The sequence below is a fragment of the Lepidochelys olivacea genome (genome assembly GCF_965140295.1).
Source record: "Lepidochelys olivacea isolate rLepOli2 genome assembly, chromosome: 8".
NCBI lineage: Eukaryota > Metazoa > Chordata > Testudines > Cheloniidae > Lepidochelys > Lepidochelys olivacea.
In genome coordinates this window covers 105534542-105551186 of record NC_140418.1, presented here as the reverse complement: position 1 = coordinate 105551186, position 16645 = coordinate 105534542, and the positions used below count along the sequence as shown (strand labels likewise).

General features: G+C 50.6%; 1 protein-coding gene across 1 annotated transcript in view; it reads right to left on the bottom strand.

The window, feature by feature from the left end:
- Window positions 1-3473: 3473 nt before the first annotated feature.
- Window positions 3474-16645, bottom strand: part of EIF2B3 (eukaryotic translation initiation factor 2B subunit gamma) — a 136045-nt gene continuing 122873 nt past the window's right edge. The window contains exons 11-12 of the mRNA XM_084636893.1: window positions 14114-14217; window positions 3474-3676 (exon numbers count right to left, since the gene is read on the bottom strand). Coding sequence (XP_084493019.1) covers window positions 3624-3676; window positions 14114-14217 — 157 coding nt within the window. The 3' untranslated portion in view covers window positions 3474-3623. The remainder of the gene's footprint in view (window positions 3677-14113; window positions 14218-16645) is intronic.

The window sequence follows — 16645 nt, the reverse complement described above, 5'->3', positions numbered from 1 at the left end:
GCGAAAGCAAGCAAGCTGGCAGGAATGATGCAGCTTTGGGTGAAGAACATTGGAGGGCATGTGGCTTCTAGCTCAGCAATGTTTTCTGACTTACGTGAAACGTAACGTAAGGTTCAGACCCGGGATTTCGGCTTCAGGTCTGTTTTTGTGAGCTAGATCACATTGCGGTTAGCACGGTGAACAAAGCAGCGACATCTCCCCAAGTAAATACTAGCTGCTCTCTCTGTCCTCTAACCCCTGCAGGACACACTGTTGCTAGGCATATGGATGAGGGAAGGAAGCCAGGATGCTCAGTGGATGCACTGAGTGTCTGTAGCAGGAGGTCCGTTTACCTTCCTTTGTGCCCCCCAGGCTACGCTCCAAAGTCCAAACGATTAGTCGCCAAAGGTCAGTGGATTTGAAAGCTCTGATTATCCCCGTGCCCATCTACCCCGACCGATAGGGGAAGCCCCAGGTCAATGACATTGGGCACAATTGACAACCAGCTGCTTCTCTCTTCCTACCAGCTCATCATGTCTCCCGGACGGCCTGACCACTGGAGTTATGGAGATCACATGCCCTTGGGCTGCCTGTTTTGAACAACGTGGGGCAATCACAGGAGTGAATGGAAGCAGGGGACTAGACCAGGAGCCCTGAGCCTGCCTCCCACTGACAGCATCTTCCCACTGTCAAGGCAAATGAACTCTTAGGGCTCTTCTGGATTTCTCCGTGCTCCAAGCCCCGCGACCAGCAGCTGCGGCCTGAAACGCCATCCGCTCTCTGCCTAGCCAGCAGGTTGTATTCTTTCCTGTTAGATGCAGCCAAAGCAATAGCTGTCCATGCTGTCACCCCCTTAAGTTTGGATGTCTGCAACAGGCTCTCTTTAGGATTGAAGGTGAAGGCCACATGGACCATTGGCTGGACCAGCATTCAGCGGCCAGATCACACATCAGCACTCCAGGTCTGACACTGCCTCCTCGCCAATTCCCGAGCTGCTAAGCCATAAAGCGCCCAATGGGCTGACTCCTAGCTAAGTCAGATGCCAATTCTCTCTCTGAGACCCTTCTCGGCAGCTGAAGGGAACAGATGCTGAAGGGGATGAGAGCCCAGGGCAAAACTCTCAGGAGCCAAGGGCTAGATGTTCGCGGCACCAGGCCCTCCGCTGGCGAGCTTCCTGCCACTGGAAATGGTGAGCCCCGGCTTTGCTGCATTCAGGGTGTCCTGCAGGATTTCCCTGTTTCATGAGCCTTCTCACAACAGTGACGCTAACAGCCAGCTCCGTGTCCCCTTGAAAACGTTCAAGAACAAGCCTTCTCCAAAAGCGCCAACATCTACAGAGGGCTGGCAAGTCTGATCCTTTCAAAAGTACGCTGCTTTGTACATCACAGTCAGAGTGCCTAAAGATCCTGGTGATGGGCACATTGCAAATGGGTAAGAGACACCAACTCGCTCAATTGCTACAGCAATGGTGAGAAGAGCCACATGTGTACTGTATGGAAGAACCACGTTTGCACTCCCAGAGAGTCATGCGTTAAAGCTATGGGGTAATATTTGCAAAAGCACGTCAGTGACTTAGGAGCCTAAGTCCTATTTTCAAAAGTCATTTAGGCGCTTAGTCACAGAGGCACTTTTGAAAATTTCACCCTGATAGCTAGTTTCATAGATTCACCTGGTCAACGAAGACGCTAGGTCGGCAAGGGTTAATTCTCGGTGCCTGCCTGGGGGTTTGTGAGGGAACTACTCTTCCGAAATACTCTTCATCATTACTGCCACACACGTGGAGTACATCAAGACGGACTCTTTGCTTTGATAATTCGGGCTGTGAAATCTTGCTCTGAGATCTACTTTTATCTCACACCAAACACCTGCAGGTCATAAAGGGAAAAGAATACTTCTCAGAGCCCGGCGAGGTTTGAAAGTGTCAGAGAACGCTAAATTAATACCACAATTCTAACTGCACAATGAAGAGCCTCTCCTTAAATGAGCTAAACCAAAGCGCTAAAGCGAGGCGTTACCATAGAACTACGGCCCAAGGAGAGAAAACTGAAGCTATTAACCTAGGGGAAGCTGGTTTTTAAGAAGATGCGTAAATCAATAGACGGACGGGAAGGATGGCTTTGGGCTGAAGGGGAAGCCCCGGGACTCAGGAGATCGGGACTCTACATCTGGCACTGACAGATTTCTAGCAGAACATTAAGCGAGTCACTTAAGCCTCTCTGTGCCTTCGTTTCCCATCTGTAAAATGGGTCTGATACTTACCTCCCATACAAGGCATAGCTCATTAACATACACAAAACAGCTGAGATCCTTGGAGGAAAGGGATTTGACATCTATTCACCCACCAGCCTCGCAGGTGATGCTAACCTGAACTGAACTCTAGCTTGCCTTGTGCTCTCCACAGCCTGACACAGCCCTCCGAGCCAGCACACCACCCTTCCCATTATTAGGCGGGCCTTTAATGTGGGTTTTTAAGGTATGAAAGGCAGGGCAGGGCTGGATTATAACCTCTCCCTTGTCATCTGGGCCAGGAAGCTGAGATTTTCTGCCAGGGGGTCTGTGCCCACGAGACATGCCTTTGAATGGATCTCCGTAGTTAATAACATGTCATCTTTCCCAGCCACTAGCTGGAAGCGCCTCTCCATGCCAAATTGCCAGGCCCAGATAAGCGCCCCGCTGAATCCAACTGGATTCCAGTCAAGAGTGTTTAGGCAGGAACCCCAGTCCAATTCGCAGAGTTGCAAGAAAAGCTTGCGCTTCAATCCCATCTAGGTACTTTCCCATCCTGGCAGGACGACCAACCACAAGGCCCTGGATTTCATGACAGCTTGTTACTCATCTCGCCTCGTGAGTCACCCACATACAGTTTAAGTGCGTGGAGAGGGACCTCATGGCTTCACACATGCTGGGCTTTCAAGCAAAGGGGCCGTCAAAATAAGGCTGATAGCACTGATGGTGACATAACCTCTAATTATGTTCAGGTTTCCTCCTTCCCCGCTCCCCACACGTGCGGTCTCGGGCTTAATTTCAAAGCAACAGGCCAAATCCAGAGGGTATGAATGGGAACGCCTTTGGCGCACCAGCCTCAATCACAGTATAGACTAAAAACAGCTGCGTAGATTCAACGTGTCTGTCCCAGGGAAGAAGGGGGGTGGGGTGGGGGTGGGAAAGTTGGAGAAGCTGCAGGAACAGCAAGGAAGTAACCCTGCTTTGTTGCTGAGCTTTTCCAGCCCTCCCATTGTGTCCTCAAGATGCATAAAGCAGCTCCTGGCTTCCCTAAGGTACTGGGACGGTGGTGCAAGCCCACAGAGCCTGGGTTTGTATCGAATGAGATCAGCTAAGTCGTTCTTTTGAATGGGCACAGTCTGTGTGGTCCCAGCTTAGTGCTACTGGAAAAGTACAGTGCATTCGCTCAGCGGGCAGGCACCAATACTAGACTCTGCAAAGCACCAGGCAGATCAGCCAGGTGGGGAGGGGCCCGGGGAGAGACAGACAACTTGGGAAACGCTTCTTTACTGAGACATAAATACAAAGTTGCACGGGAAAGGAGCGATGACGCTGTAAGCTCTGCCAGGCCTGCTCCAGACGAAGGGTCTTCCGAAGGTGCGGACTCTGGCTTCCTTGAAGGCATCTTTACAAGCGGCATGTTAGATTTCCATCAGCTGTTCGCTGCCCACAATGACTTCGTTAATGTGTTTGGCTGAAAGATTAAAAAAAGAAGGAGGAATTGGGGTTTGTAGCAGAGTTTGGAACCCAGCACTTTTCAAATCAGCATCTTCAGGAGAAAACGGGAAAAGCAGATTCCAGTGAATTTCCACATTGCTTGGCTGATCCCCATCCCCCTATCCCCATGTGTCTTAGTCACTGTCCCACCCACATGGCGAAGGCCGACACCACGGACCAAACACCAGAAGGGTAATGGAATGAGATTTCTCACACGGATGTGTCACTTACTCCACAAAGCACAGCTGCCACCGACAGGTGTATGTCTGGGCACCGGCATGGAAGCATCGAACCCGGGGGGAAACAGTGACAGGAACGTTACGTCTGGCTGGGCCTTTCAGAGTGCTGAGTGCCCACAACTTGCACTGCAGTCAGCAGGGGCTGGGCGCGCTCAGGACCCTGCAGGATCAGACCCAGCGTCACAAGTAACTTGTGAAGGGATTGTGAGCGTCTATGATCCCTGATCAAACAGGCCCACTTTACAAGTCAAGGTTTCAGAGTAACAGCCGTGTTAGTCTGTATTCGCAAATAAATTGGTTAGTCTCTAAGGTGCCACAAGTCCTCCTTTTCTTTTTACAAGTCAAGAGGCAGGATTTTCCTTTGCTGCTTCCTGCCCCCAGGATCCAGGAATAGACAGGCCCTTTCCAACATCAGCAGTGAGCAAGGGGCTGTGGGCTTAACAGCAGGGACCCTTAAGGCAGACTCCAGCTCACACTCCCATATCCCACCTCTGGGAGAGGTGAAATTGGAAAACGAGACTCAGGCTTCCAGCTGTCAGGAGTGGCCAGTTTGACAAGGTCCCGTCTCTGGCTACTCCCCCAGCTTTGCACCAGCTGAGTGACTATTCAGTGGCCAAGGCACAATCACCCCTTGCTCTGCCCCAGACTCCTGTGCGACCCTGGGCAAGTCACTTAGCCTCTAGGTGCCTCAGGGCCCAGCTGTCCAGTGAGGATCTGTCACGGAGTCCCTGGGCGATGCTCTGGAACTGCTCCCCGTGAAGCCAGGCAGGACTCTGGGGAAGTCTCCTCTCTGGGAGCAGCCTGTCTGCAGGACACAAAGCTCACCCGGCTTCCACCTTCCTGGGTCTGACCTCAGAGCATTCAGCATCCTCTGCCCCTCCGTGCGCTTCCCCCAGCGAGTCCACTCAGGCGGGCTCCTGGGGAAGCCAGAGGGTCCTGCACCCCAATTCCGCAATCAGACGTGACTCTCAGCCAGCCAGTAAAACAGAGGTTTATTAAACGACAGGAACATGGTCTAAAACAGAGCTTGTAGGTGCAGAGAACAGGACCCCTCAGCTGGGTCCATTCTGGGGGGCATTGAGCCAGACAACCATGTCTGCCCTTCACTCCATGTCCCAGCCAGCCCCAAACTGAAACTCCCTCCAGTCCCTCCTCCCCTGGGCTTTGTCCCTTTCCCAGGCCAGGAGGTCACCTGATTCCTTTGTTCTCCAACACTTTAGCTCTCACCTTGCAGGGGGGAAGGGCCCAGGCCATCAGTTGCCAGGAAACAGGGTGTCGGCCATTCTCTGTGTCCAGGCCCCTGCACACACCTGCCCTCTAGGGCTCTGCAATGATCATACATCCTTACCCCACCACCTAGATACTTAAGAACTGCATAGGGGAAACTGAGGCACCCCCACAGTATTCAGAGGAAACATTAAGAACAGTCCCACTTCGTCACAGGATCACAGCCCTGCCCCGCCTCCCAGGCGGTGTGAGGACAAATCTGTTCAAGGTCATGAGGTGCTCACACACTGCAGTGATGGGCCTAGGACACACAGGGAATTGACTAAGATGCTGGCGGGTGGCAACCATAATGATGGTAAAGACTCGTGCTCTTTTACTTGCCCATCTCCGTTACTCCCCTGGGCAAGGAAGAGTTTGCCAGGCTGCTGGAAAGCCAAGATTAAGCAAATCCTTAGCAGTCCCGATCCATTGGCAAGTCAAGGTCAGTGGTTTGAGCATTGGCCTGCTAAACCCAGGGTTGTGAGTTCAATCCTTGAGGGGGCCATTTAGGGATCTGGGGCAAAAAATGGGGATTGGTCCTGCTTTGAGCAGGGGGTTGGACTAGATGACCTCCTGAGGTCCCTTCCAACCCTTGTATTCTATGATTCTATGATTCTCGCGGCTGATGTGCTCCAGGTACACACTTAATGCCAGGAGACCTTCCATTTTAACATAATGCCAAGTTTCAAGGAGTCCTGGCCCTGCAACAAGATTCTTTCCAGCTGTCACCCTATCCCTGCACCACTCCTGCCGACCCTTCATCTCTTCAGCATGGGGACTGCATGGGCTAATCAGGGACTCACTCCAGAGGCCCCCCCACCAGTCTAGGGAGAACAACTCAGAGTCGCCTGTGGCTTTCAGTACCATAGTGGGCAATTGGACCCTTTGCTCCTAACAAGCCTTCCAACCCATGGGGCATGCCTCAGAGCCCCAGCCTGGATTTCCAACTTCGAAATCCAATCCTCACCACTCGCTCCCATTTATTCTTTTGGTTTGGTGTCTTTACTTAGTGTTAGACTCCTCACTGGCCAGAGAGGCATGCCAGGGAAAATCCGGTGCTTTACATAATGAAGGACTGACTGTCCTGGTGCCACGTATGAATACGATGTAGGTAGGCACCATGCAAGCAACAGACCCGAGTCCCAGCCTGTAGCACCTACTCCCACTCCAGTCCTGGACCCCCCACTGCTTTGCTGATGTACCTTAAACCAGACCCGCAGCACGTCTTGCTATTCCATTCCTCGCCCCCTTGCAACCTTCCCAATACACCTCAGACAGGCCCTGGAGCAACTCCTGCTACTCCATTCCTGAACCTCTTCCAAGTAGATTGCCAATCATGTTGATTTGTGTGATGGGGATAAGACCCTGGACAGATTCCAGCAGGATTCATCACATTATAGCTTGCAGATAAAATGGGTCTTCACTGAAGTTTGTAAAGACTCATGTCAATTTCGGTTTCAGTATATTCATTTGTAGCACTAATCTATTCTAACACACACCTCATTTCATTTCATCCAGTGTCCCTCAGTTCCTGTCCTAGGCTTGTGGAGCTTTGCTGTATCTTGTAAAATATTTTGCCACCTTTCTGGGGTACTTTGCACTTCTACAGCTCACAATTATTTACAATAGCTCACATTTTTAACATTGGACGAACTCAAAATGCTTTACAACGGCGGCTGAACACCACCATGCCCATTTTACAGATGGGAAAACCAAGGCACGGAGAGGTTAAGTGACTCGCCCAAGGTCATGAAGTCAGTCAGTGATATGGTAGAGAAAGAACCCATGTTCCCAGACTCCCAGCCCCTTTGCTCGGTCTGCTGAATTACACTGCCTGTTGGTATCACTAAGGAGAGCCAGCCAGCCCCAGTATGTGATGTGTGGCCTTAGCACGAGTGGGCCAATGACTCTGAAAGTTTGTAGTCTCCCCTGGGCCTTGCTCCTAGATCAGAGACTACAATGAAGCCACCAGACCCATTTTCACCTGTCTGGGGGTGAAACTTAAATCCGTGTACTGGTTTTTAATACGAAGCGGAATGGTTTGGCTAGAAACTAAAAGCTGAGCAGCTACCTGGCAGGCACGCAGGAGGCAGGAGAGAATATGCCCACTGCCCGCCTCCTCCCTGACCTCTCTGGAAAGCCCTAGGTACAGATGAAAGGTCATTCTGAGCCCCTGCTGTGTGCCAATCAGAGCCTAAGGAGAGCTGAATACAGACAGTGTTTAGTTACAGACATGGCTTCTGCCCAACAGTGGCTCAGCCTGATCTCCGCAAACTCAGTTCATGCCGAACCCCTGGGCATAGGGAGAGGAGCATTGGAGCCCCATCCCGCTCGCCCTTCAGGTTTCTGTGACACTTCCAGGGTTACAGCTGCATTCAGACTGCGCAGAAAGAAGAGGGATTAAAGCATCTGGTGCTATGCAAACGCAGAGCGGCTCGACACCTTCAAACACCCAATTAGCACTTTGCTGCAATTTGCTGACGCGGCCCAGCCCAGAGTTGGTCTAGGCGCTCAAGCTGAATGTCTGTGGAGATTTCACTGGGTGCAAATCAAAAATCTGTCACTGGTTACAGATGCAATTCTGCTTCACAAGGCGTTTGTTTACAGGCACTGTGCGTCCAAGCGCCTTAGAAACGCAAGCCCGGTATGTGGGGAGCCATAGAACCTCTGCGGCTTGATTCAAAACAAACTGTAATGCAAATAAACACAGGGGCGGAAATTACTCTGAATCCCAGCACAAACCCAGCCATAATCCTGGGCGCTAATGGCCCAGGGCTTTCCTCTCCAGCACGGGCCGTGCTTTCTGGGGGAAGGAGACGTGGTGGCATCCCAGTAAGAGCACCATGAAAGCATCTCCTTGTTGTTTGCTCAGTTAGCCCCTAGACACACTGCTGGTGGTGGCAATGCTCCCTTGTAAAGGGGAGGGGGAGGAGGGGAAAAACAAGGTTAGGGTGGAGGCCCGGGACCACCCCGAAGGCCCAGCCCTCAGGGGCTCCAGAAAACGTTTCGTTTACTCACTCAATTACATGCACTGTTTTATAAACCTGTTAAAATCCAATAGAAAACAGTTCCTGGCACAGAATTACTGCTCCATTGTACAGCAGGGAGGAAAGCCACTGCTGGGTGTTTGCTCTCTTTAAAACTAAGGCGGGGGGAGGGGAAGCTACAGAAACCCGCAGGAAAACCCGCACTGGGTGGCTCCTAGCAGCATCTCCCCTGGACAGAAAGGATGGGAGAGCAAGAGAGAAGCACCGCTTGCTCGGCTCTCTGCATGGACGCCGTAGCTATCCCCGAGGGGGAAGTGAAGGGAGAGCAGCATGAGGGGAAGCAGCTGCAGTCTGACACTGGCAGGCTGGGGGGAGTTTGGAAGGGGCATGTGGAGATAAAGAAGGGAAGCAGGCGGCGGAGCCAAGGTGTTTGGGTTTACAAGGCAGTAGGGGGTTTGCCAAGGCCTGCTGTAGCTCCCCCGCCCACCCCCCAGCACACGCCAGGGGTGACCAAAGTGCGGCCCCCCAGAGTTCTGTGCAGCAGCCTGCCCGCTTGGTCGTCTGACCCAAGGGGAGACTGCAGATGTCGTGAAGCTGGGGTGCCCTGGATCGGTGCTCAGGAGGCTGCAATCTCAAGCAGATGGGCATGGCTGGCCTGGAAATGGTGCTGAGGAGGCAACGGAAGGCAAGGAGAAAAGCTGAGAGAGTAAGCTGTTAATTGAGTCAAAGGAAGCAGCAGCCACATTGCTCTGCCCAGCAAGCCAGAGGGCCACATGGCAGAAAACTGGGGGTGCCCGGGAGTCAAGTGAGCATCTCTGGAACTCTGGCTGAGCGGTAGGGTCAACACACACCTGGCAGCACGCCTGCATTAACACTGGTGTGCCACTCCGGAGGATGGTACCCTCAGGATTTGGGCTGACACCGCGAAGGCATACTCTGACTGCTCAATCGTGTTAACCCTGCACACCTGAACCCTACCTGGGGGGCTGGGCTGTTCGTGTTGGACGGGGTGGGGGGAGGCAACAGGTGGTGAAGCAGATGTCCCTGTGGGTCAGATCAGATTTCCGGTGTGGGGAGGAACAGTTGGAGAGCATGGGCAGCATGGTGGGTCTGCTCTAGGGGGTCTCAGAAGGCAGGTTGGCCAAGGTGATGGGAGAGGGAGTCACTGGGAGCTAGAACTTGAATGGGTGTGGGGGGGGAGGAAGGGGGGAACGGGACAGGGGACAGACTACAGTGGCGTCTTTACTTAGTGGCCTAACAGAGAGAGCACAAGAAAGAGCAGTAGCTCAGGGCAGAGTTGATCAAATGATCTGGCTGAAATGAAGGATGTCCTCACTGCACATGCAAGAAACAAGCAGAGCAGAAATGGAAGCGGGTGCTGAATTGTTTGTTGATTCACAGGCAGAGATCCTTGGCTCTTTTCAAAGGAACCAGAATGCCACCAGCAATGCACCTCAGATGCAGCTAGGAGGATTGGCAAGCATGGCAGGAGATTGACTTTTCAGGGGATCCAATCACACATTGGGACACATGGGAGAGAGGCAGATGATGTGGCCAAAGTTCAGAAACCCTGGTAGGAATGACAGTGGGGGAGGATTCTGACATGCTATCAAGGAGATACTTAGCATTTTGATTTTACAAAAGTTGTGGCCTACTGGGCTGAAGAATGGGAAGTGGCTTACACTGAATTGTTCCCATACTGTTACCGTTAATTACCAGCAAAATTACTCCCACTGGCAGGGGGAGTCAGAAATGTCAGCTTGAAGGACTTTATTCCCCAAGGCAGCATGTGCCTAGTAAGAGGAGCTTGTCACCACAAGAGCTTGCTGATTGCTGTGCTGAGCGCAGGTCGAGTTTTCCTTTCCTTGTGTAGGCAATCAGGGTATTTCTCCAGACTCTTTAATGTGGCTGAATTCTAGGAGTGCACAAATGGTAATTTTCTCTGGATGGAGCATGTGAAAATATTCCTGCAAGGGTAAGAACTGAGGCCTCCCGGGCAGATTTTTCACAATCAACAGGCAGACTATGTGGCAGTTCACTTAACCCTTTCATGCAGGAAGCCTGAATTTCCCCAGCTGAGAATCCCAGGGCTAGCAACCAAAAAGTCCGCAACAGCAGGAAGTAGAGGACAAAGTGTTACTGAATGGATGTCCTAGGGAAATTACATACCACCACTGAAGGCCAGATCTCATACACCATCGTTATCCAGTGTTTGGAAAACAGACATATGGGGATCAGTCAGAAACGTGCCAATGACCATAGGACCCCTGCTTCATTCAGTGCACAGAATGCACCTGCTCTGGGGAAGGGTTAGGGAAGTGAAGGCAGAGAAAGAAGTGTTGTATGGTTACGGTAAAGACGGCCAGGCAGAGTTTGAGTCTATCCCTGCTTCTGCTACAGAGTTCCTGGGAGATGCTGGGCAAGTCACTTAACTCCAAAGTTTCACAGGTGGCTGATAATTGTGTGTTCGTTGTTTTCTGGGTGCCCAACTTGAGAGCACTCACAGCTCCAAGGGAAGTCGATGGGAGCTTTGCTTTGAACATATAAAGTGCTAGAGAAGGCTAAGTGCTCTGCAAAAATGAAGTCCTCCAACTGGGCACCCAGAATTGGTGGATCCTTTTGAACTTAATCTCTCTGGCCCAGATCCTCAAAGGTATCTAGGTACCTAATTGCCATTACTACCAATGGGCATTAGCCACCTAAATACCATAAGGAGCTGTGCTTGTGTGTCTCATCTGTAAACTAGGGGTAACAACATCCCCACCCCTCACAGGGGTGAGGGAAAACAACACCATGCCTGTTGGTGAAGCTCGCTGACGCTCTGGTAATGAGCGCCACAAAACAGCCTGGAGGAAATCAAGAATTCTGTCTTCACAGGGTTGGAATAGTGCGTAAATCCCAGAGCCACACACTGTTCAGTGCGGAGAAAACCAAATATTGAGCAGCGGCTCACTCCATATGCACCGTCCATCCTGTGAGCCGGACAAAAGAGAGCCTGCAATCCCGAGAAGACTGGCTCCTAGAGCATCGCACAAGGGGGCTGAATGAAGGGTGAACGCCCAATCTTCATTCTAGCATTTCCTAACTTCTGGGGGTTTGCTGTGCAACTGTAACATCCTTTGCACATAGTTTTGGGGGGGTGGTTATTTATAGAGCCCCTAAAACATGCTAGCCCCTTAACCAAATGGACAGGCAAGGGTCCTGCCCCAACGCAACAGAGATGAAGGCTGAGACAACGAGGGCATCAAAACCCAGGGAACAGTGGGGATGTTTAGCATGTGTTTTGCTAGTTCCACACTCCGTGAACCGGTCTCATCTATTTTGTTAACACTGCTTTGAAGGGAAGCTATGTCAATTTACTACTGACGCCTGGTTTTTGACTGCCTTATACCAGAGGCGTGACTTGCTCTCTGCTGAATCTGGCCTAGTTACTCCCTGGGGAGTTGCACCCACTTACTCCAGGGATATAAAATATCCCTATGTCTATGGCTCTTTTGAGCTCATCTTTTCAAACAGGTTGAGTGTAAACCTAACAACAGAGTTCTGGAAACAGTGAACCATCAAAAGCTTTGCAGAATTAAGTTCTTCTAGAACTGCCATCCATCCCTTTACCTCCCTTGTCTTCAGCACCAACATGTCTTTCAAACTGCTACCCAGGCCAGGGAGCTTTCAGAAAGCTTGGCTGTTATTTCTCCGCTAACACGTTCCCCCAATTAAGGCATCAAAGTGGCAAGAAAGTGGAGGGTTCCTAAGCATGGTAATAAAACCAACAAGCAAGAGAGGGCTTTCAGGAACCAAGCTGCACAAATTCAGATGTTTACTAAAGCAACACAGCAGCTCCACGCCCACATTGTATCAGTGGCATTTAGCTGCAGCGGGGACTGAGGTCAAGCCAGGATTGGAAGAGTGCTGAAGACTATCAGCTCTCAAGCCTCTCGGGTGCCTAATATTCTTTTGATTTTCAGGACCTTAGAGCTAGAGAAGCTTTAGCAGGCTGCCTCCAACCTATCGCCAACGGCTAATGCAGGATTGCTCTCTGTCTGCAGGGTTGTGCCACGCCCCGCAGGAAGTGACAGGGGCTCCCACCACTGCCCTGATCAGATTATTCCACAGCCTCACAGGCCCGACTGCTGGGAACATCTTCCAGCTTTTCAGCCCAACTTGTTTAACTCAATCCCAAGACTCTCAGCTGTGCCGTCTGAACCACCCTACGCATGCCCCATAAGGAAAAGGAGGTGAACTGGTGTGAGTTACATCTGCCCATTAGCTGGGGTAGCCGGTTTTCTGACATCCTGCTTGCATGTAACTGGGTTTCATTTTGTAAAAGGGGTTAGAGAGCCAGTGAATCCAATGGTTCCCGCATCCCCAACTGCTTCGTCAGAGCACTCGGGGGTCGTGAAGAGAAGAGGCAGCGTCTAGGTGTCAGCATGAAGTATTCAGTGATCCATGCGGACAGCAAACCGTTCGATAGGATTCACCAAAGAAACTGAATGCAGCTGATGTTCTCAGACCCCAAACTTACAGCCCAGCCAGAGCTCAGGAGGGCTTTGGGAAACCACATGGTTTCTCAAAACACATGTTTTCTCATCCCTGGAAAACAGCCTCATGCCACTGATAAGTGAAAACGGGTTCATGGCAGAGACTAACAAAATGTGACACAGTTCAGCCTTGTTGGCAATCTGTGCTCAATGGAGCAGCAGCAGGACTGAGGTACACTGGCAAACCTGTGAGGACATGGGGCTGGCAGGCCAGGACTGCAGGAGCAGGAGGTCCCGTCGATTCAAACTGAAGTGAATAGGCGAAAGTGCATATGCTGCAAAACGATGGTGTGCTGGCCTGGCTGCGAGAACACCGGCACGGGGCCGGCCTGCTGTATCTGTGGATCACATCCACCATGTAAACACTTCCGTTTCATGAGCAACAGTTTCACTCTTAAGTTTCCAATTAAAGAGAAAACTGTGGCGTAGACAAGTCTACAGCAGGGCTAACAACACAGAGCCCAGGCACTAGAGCCAGTTAAAATTAAAAAGTACACTCTGAACATAAAAGCAAGTAACCAAATCCAGGTCAGAAGGAATGACTTCACATGGAGTCTGTCCAGACTCTCACTTTTGTCATCACTCCACACCCTGAAGTAGAGATCTGCCAGCTCCCCACCCCATAAATATTCATTAAAGCCCCTGTTTGTGATAGAATCATGTAGACAATCTGCCCTTTGTCATCTGAGAAGGCAGGACAATTTTACTCCGGCAGTTGCCAAGATGCTAGTGCTAACATGGTGTCTCGACTTTACCCATGAGGCAAAGATTGTTCCCTTCCCCAGCGCCCAGAAGGTGCTTTTCATTTGCATAAAACAGAGCTGGTCGCAGGTGCCTTGATAGCTAATATTGAGCAGATTTTAATGCATGTAACACTCAATCCTGACCCTAACGACGTCCCCTTGGCTCAAGAGAGGGATGTGCGCTGGTCCCTGTGGGCAGCGGGACTTTCAAAGGCAAGGGAGGCAGGGGACTGCACGGGTCAACTCGGTGGGCTGCGTTTGTTCCCCTGGATGTTGACAAAGATTATTAGTCAAAATAACGACGCTCTGTGCCAATGGCAACCTGCAGGCTGATTGTGGTCTCTGGGAACAGACTGTCTCGGGGGTCCAGTGCTGATCTCAGAGATGTAAATGGGAATTTCGCCAGTGACTTCAGTGGGAGCACCAGTCCCTTAACCCCCCTTCATTCAAGAGGATGTCGCTTGGACAAAAAAAATCCATCCTAATGCGACAAGGCCCCATGTTGTGGGAGCAGAACCTGCCCATTAGCTTACTGCTGCATCCAGGTGGAAACAAGGATAAAACCTAGGGTAGGAAGTACAGGAAATACCCAGTCCCTTTATTTAATTCTAAGACCATTATAAATAAAACCCCCTGCTTACATTTGGGTTCCAGACGCTGGCTGCTTCCAATCAAACAGTCCCTGAGGTCAGCTCCTTTCTCTATCACGGCGTTATGACAGATGAGGCAGCTCTGGAGGCTGCACCTGTAAGGGGAACACAAAAAGAAGATGGATACAGAATTTAACTAGGGATTCAAGCAAGTGTAATAACTAACTGCTCCACGCTATCCGAGGAGCCTAACACAGGATTCTGTAGGCAGGCCAAGCTTTGATGCAGCCCCATCTTGCCTGGACTTTCCCCAAATTCCACCCGTTCCCTGACCATTGCACTAGTTGCTCTGATAGAACCTTCCCGCCAGCTGTCAGAATGGGTACACAAAGAATGGGTGCACGTAGAAGTTACTGAAAGACAGTTACACTGAGAGATGATTTTTGCATTTAGCTGAGTGGTAACAGGGGAGCATAGGACTTACCAGGGTCCATCTAGCCCAGTTTTCTGTCTCCAACAAAAGCCAGCACCAGATACTTCAAAGAAAGTGTAAGAACCCCACAGCAGGGAGTTGTGGAATAATCTGCCTCCCAAATTAGGTCTCCTCCTAAAGCATGAGGTTCAATATTCCTTCCACAAAACTATTTTTATTTTTAGCATTAATTATTGCAAGTTTGGATATTCTTCTTTTCCAAATAATGTCCCTTTTTGAATCTTGTTAAAATCTTGCTTTCAGTGATTTCCGGCAGCATGGAGTTCCACAGTTTTACATGTGGTGAAGCCCCCAGCCACTCTGATCTTTGCTCAGGAGCATCCCCCTCCTTGGTTAACAGTTTCATTGTTCTGGCAGAATGCTGCAGCCACTGGAGGTCCTGGTGGTTGATGGACAGGCAGTCTATCGTGTAGCTAGATACAGCCAATCCCATGAGGGCTTTGAATGTGGTGTATACAGAGCTCTAGAATTCAGTGCAGAACCATGCGGATGTGGTTGCGGTGACCTGAGTTAAGACAGGCTTCCCCACCACCACCTGCCAGCCCTACAAACTCACCCTAAGCTCCTTCCCGCTCACACACCATCATCAGACACAGATTCTGCCACCCAAACTTAGACAGCAATTCTCCTGCTGATGTATGAGCCAGGGCAGAATCCAGCTCCCTCTCTGACAGCGGCACCGGGTCTGCAGGGCTAACAGGAGCTAGAAGGAGCAAACCCTCACTTCAGTCAGTAGAAGTCATCAGCTAAGACCCAGGAGTACACAAGAGGAGGTCTGGGGTGTAAGAAGGGGAAACCATAAACATGTGCTCTGACTACAACCATGCGTGAGCCCTGTCCCTCCCCCCGGAGGAAAGGCGATAGGGATTTACTCTGGAGCTGTCCAGCTCAGGTTGCCTTGCCAGGTTTCTATGAAGAAAATGTTAATAAGATAATCAAAGGGGGAAAAGGCACCACCCTGTCACAACTGCTGCCTTCCCTGCAGAGCAGTTTGGAGGCCATCATGTTCCAGGAGAGAGTATTAGCTTAGAAATAATGTTTATCAGTAGAGGTCAGATTAAGGAATGAATCAGTTCAGCACAGACTGCCCGGTGCTTCTGTGCGTTTTCCTAGCAAGGAAAAACCTATCCACAGCGTGCCCCACGCTCAGGGAGCCTTATCAGTGTGTGAGCACTGCGTGGGCCAGTCCTAGCGGATATCTTCCCAGCCTCACGTAGGGCCCAATCCTGGGCATTCCCAGCACCCCTAACTCCTACTGATTACAAAAGGAATTGCAAGTGCTCAGCACGTCTCAGGATTCCACCAACGGTTTATAAGCCTTAACCACTTCCCACTAGTGCACATGTCTGCAGAGAAAGGATTTCAGGAGTGGCTGACAAGGCTCAGACAGGAGAATGCTGGATCTGAGCGTGGAGAAAATCTTGGAGGTGGCTCGATAAGAAGAAGCTGGGGTTATAACCTAGAAACTGCTCCTGCAGTCATCATCTTTGTATTGGCATCAATGATAAGCGAGTTTTCCCACAAAGTGGGTGTGTGGTTGGGGTAGGCTGTGCTGATGCCAGGGAACCAGAGGAAACTTGCTGATGCAGGCCAGGTGCTCGCAAACCAGGGGAAACCTGCCCTTCTTCACCGCCAGTGGGGGGGGGGGGGGAAATTACCACCTCCAAAGCTTATAAAAGCACTCAAGCACTTAGAATTAAAAATCATTCACAACATTGTCCCCCCAATCCCATAAAATAGCAGCGGATCCAGTTTTTATTGTTCGGGTGGAGCAAAACTTTAACAGATATAAACACATTTTGTGGGTGTTCCTTGCAATCGCTGACAGATGTAATGCAGCCATTTTGAAACCACTTGTAAATGCCTTTTTAAAAAGTATGCTCTGCAGGCTGCCAAGAGAAGTATTCTGTGTGTTTATTTTATTTTTATTTATTCTTTAACATAAAGAGAGAGGAAGGAACTTTTATTCTCTTGCAGGGTAAATGTTACATCTCAGGACAAGTCTATTGTGTTCTCTAACTCTTTGGCCACTGTACTTCCTGGCTGTGTCAAATACTCAATAGTATTTTATCCTGGTAAGAGCTCTGATA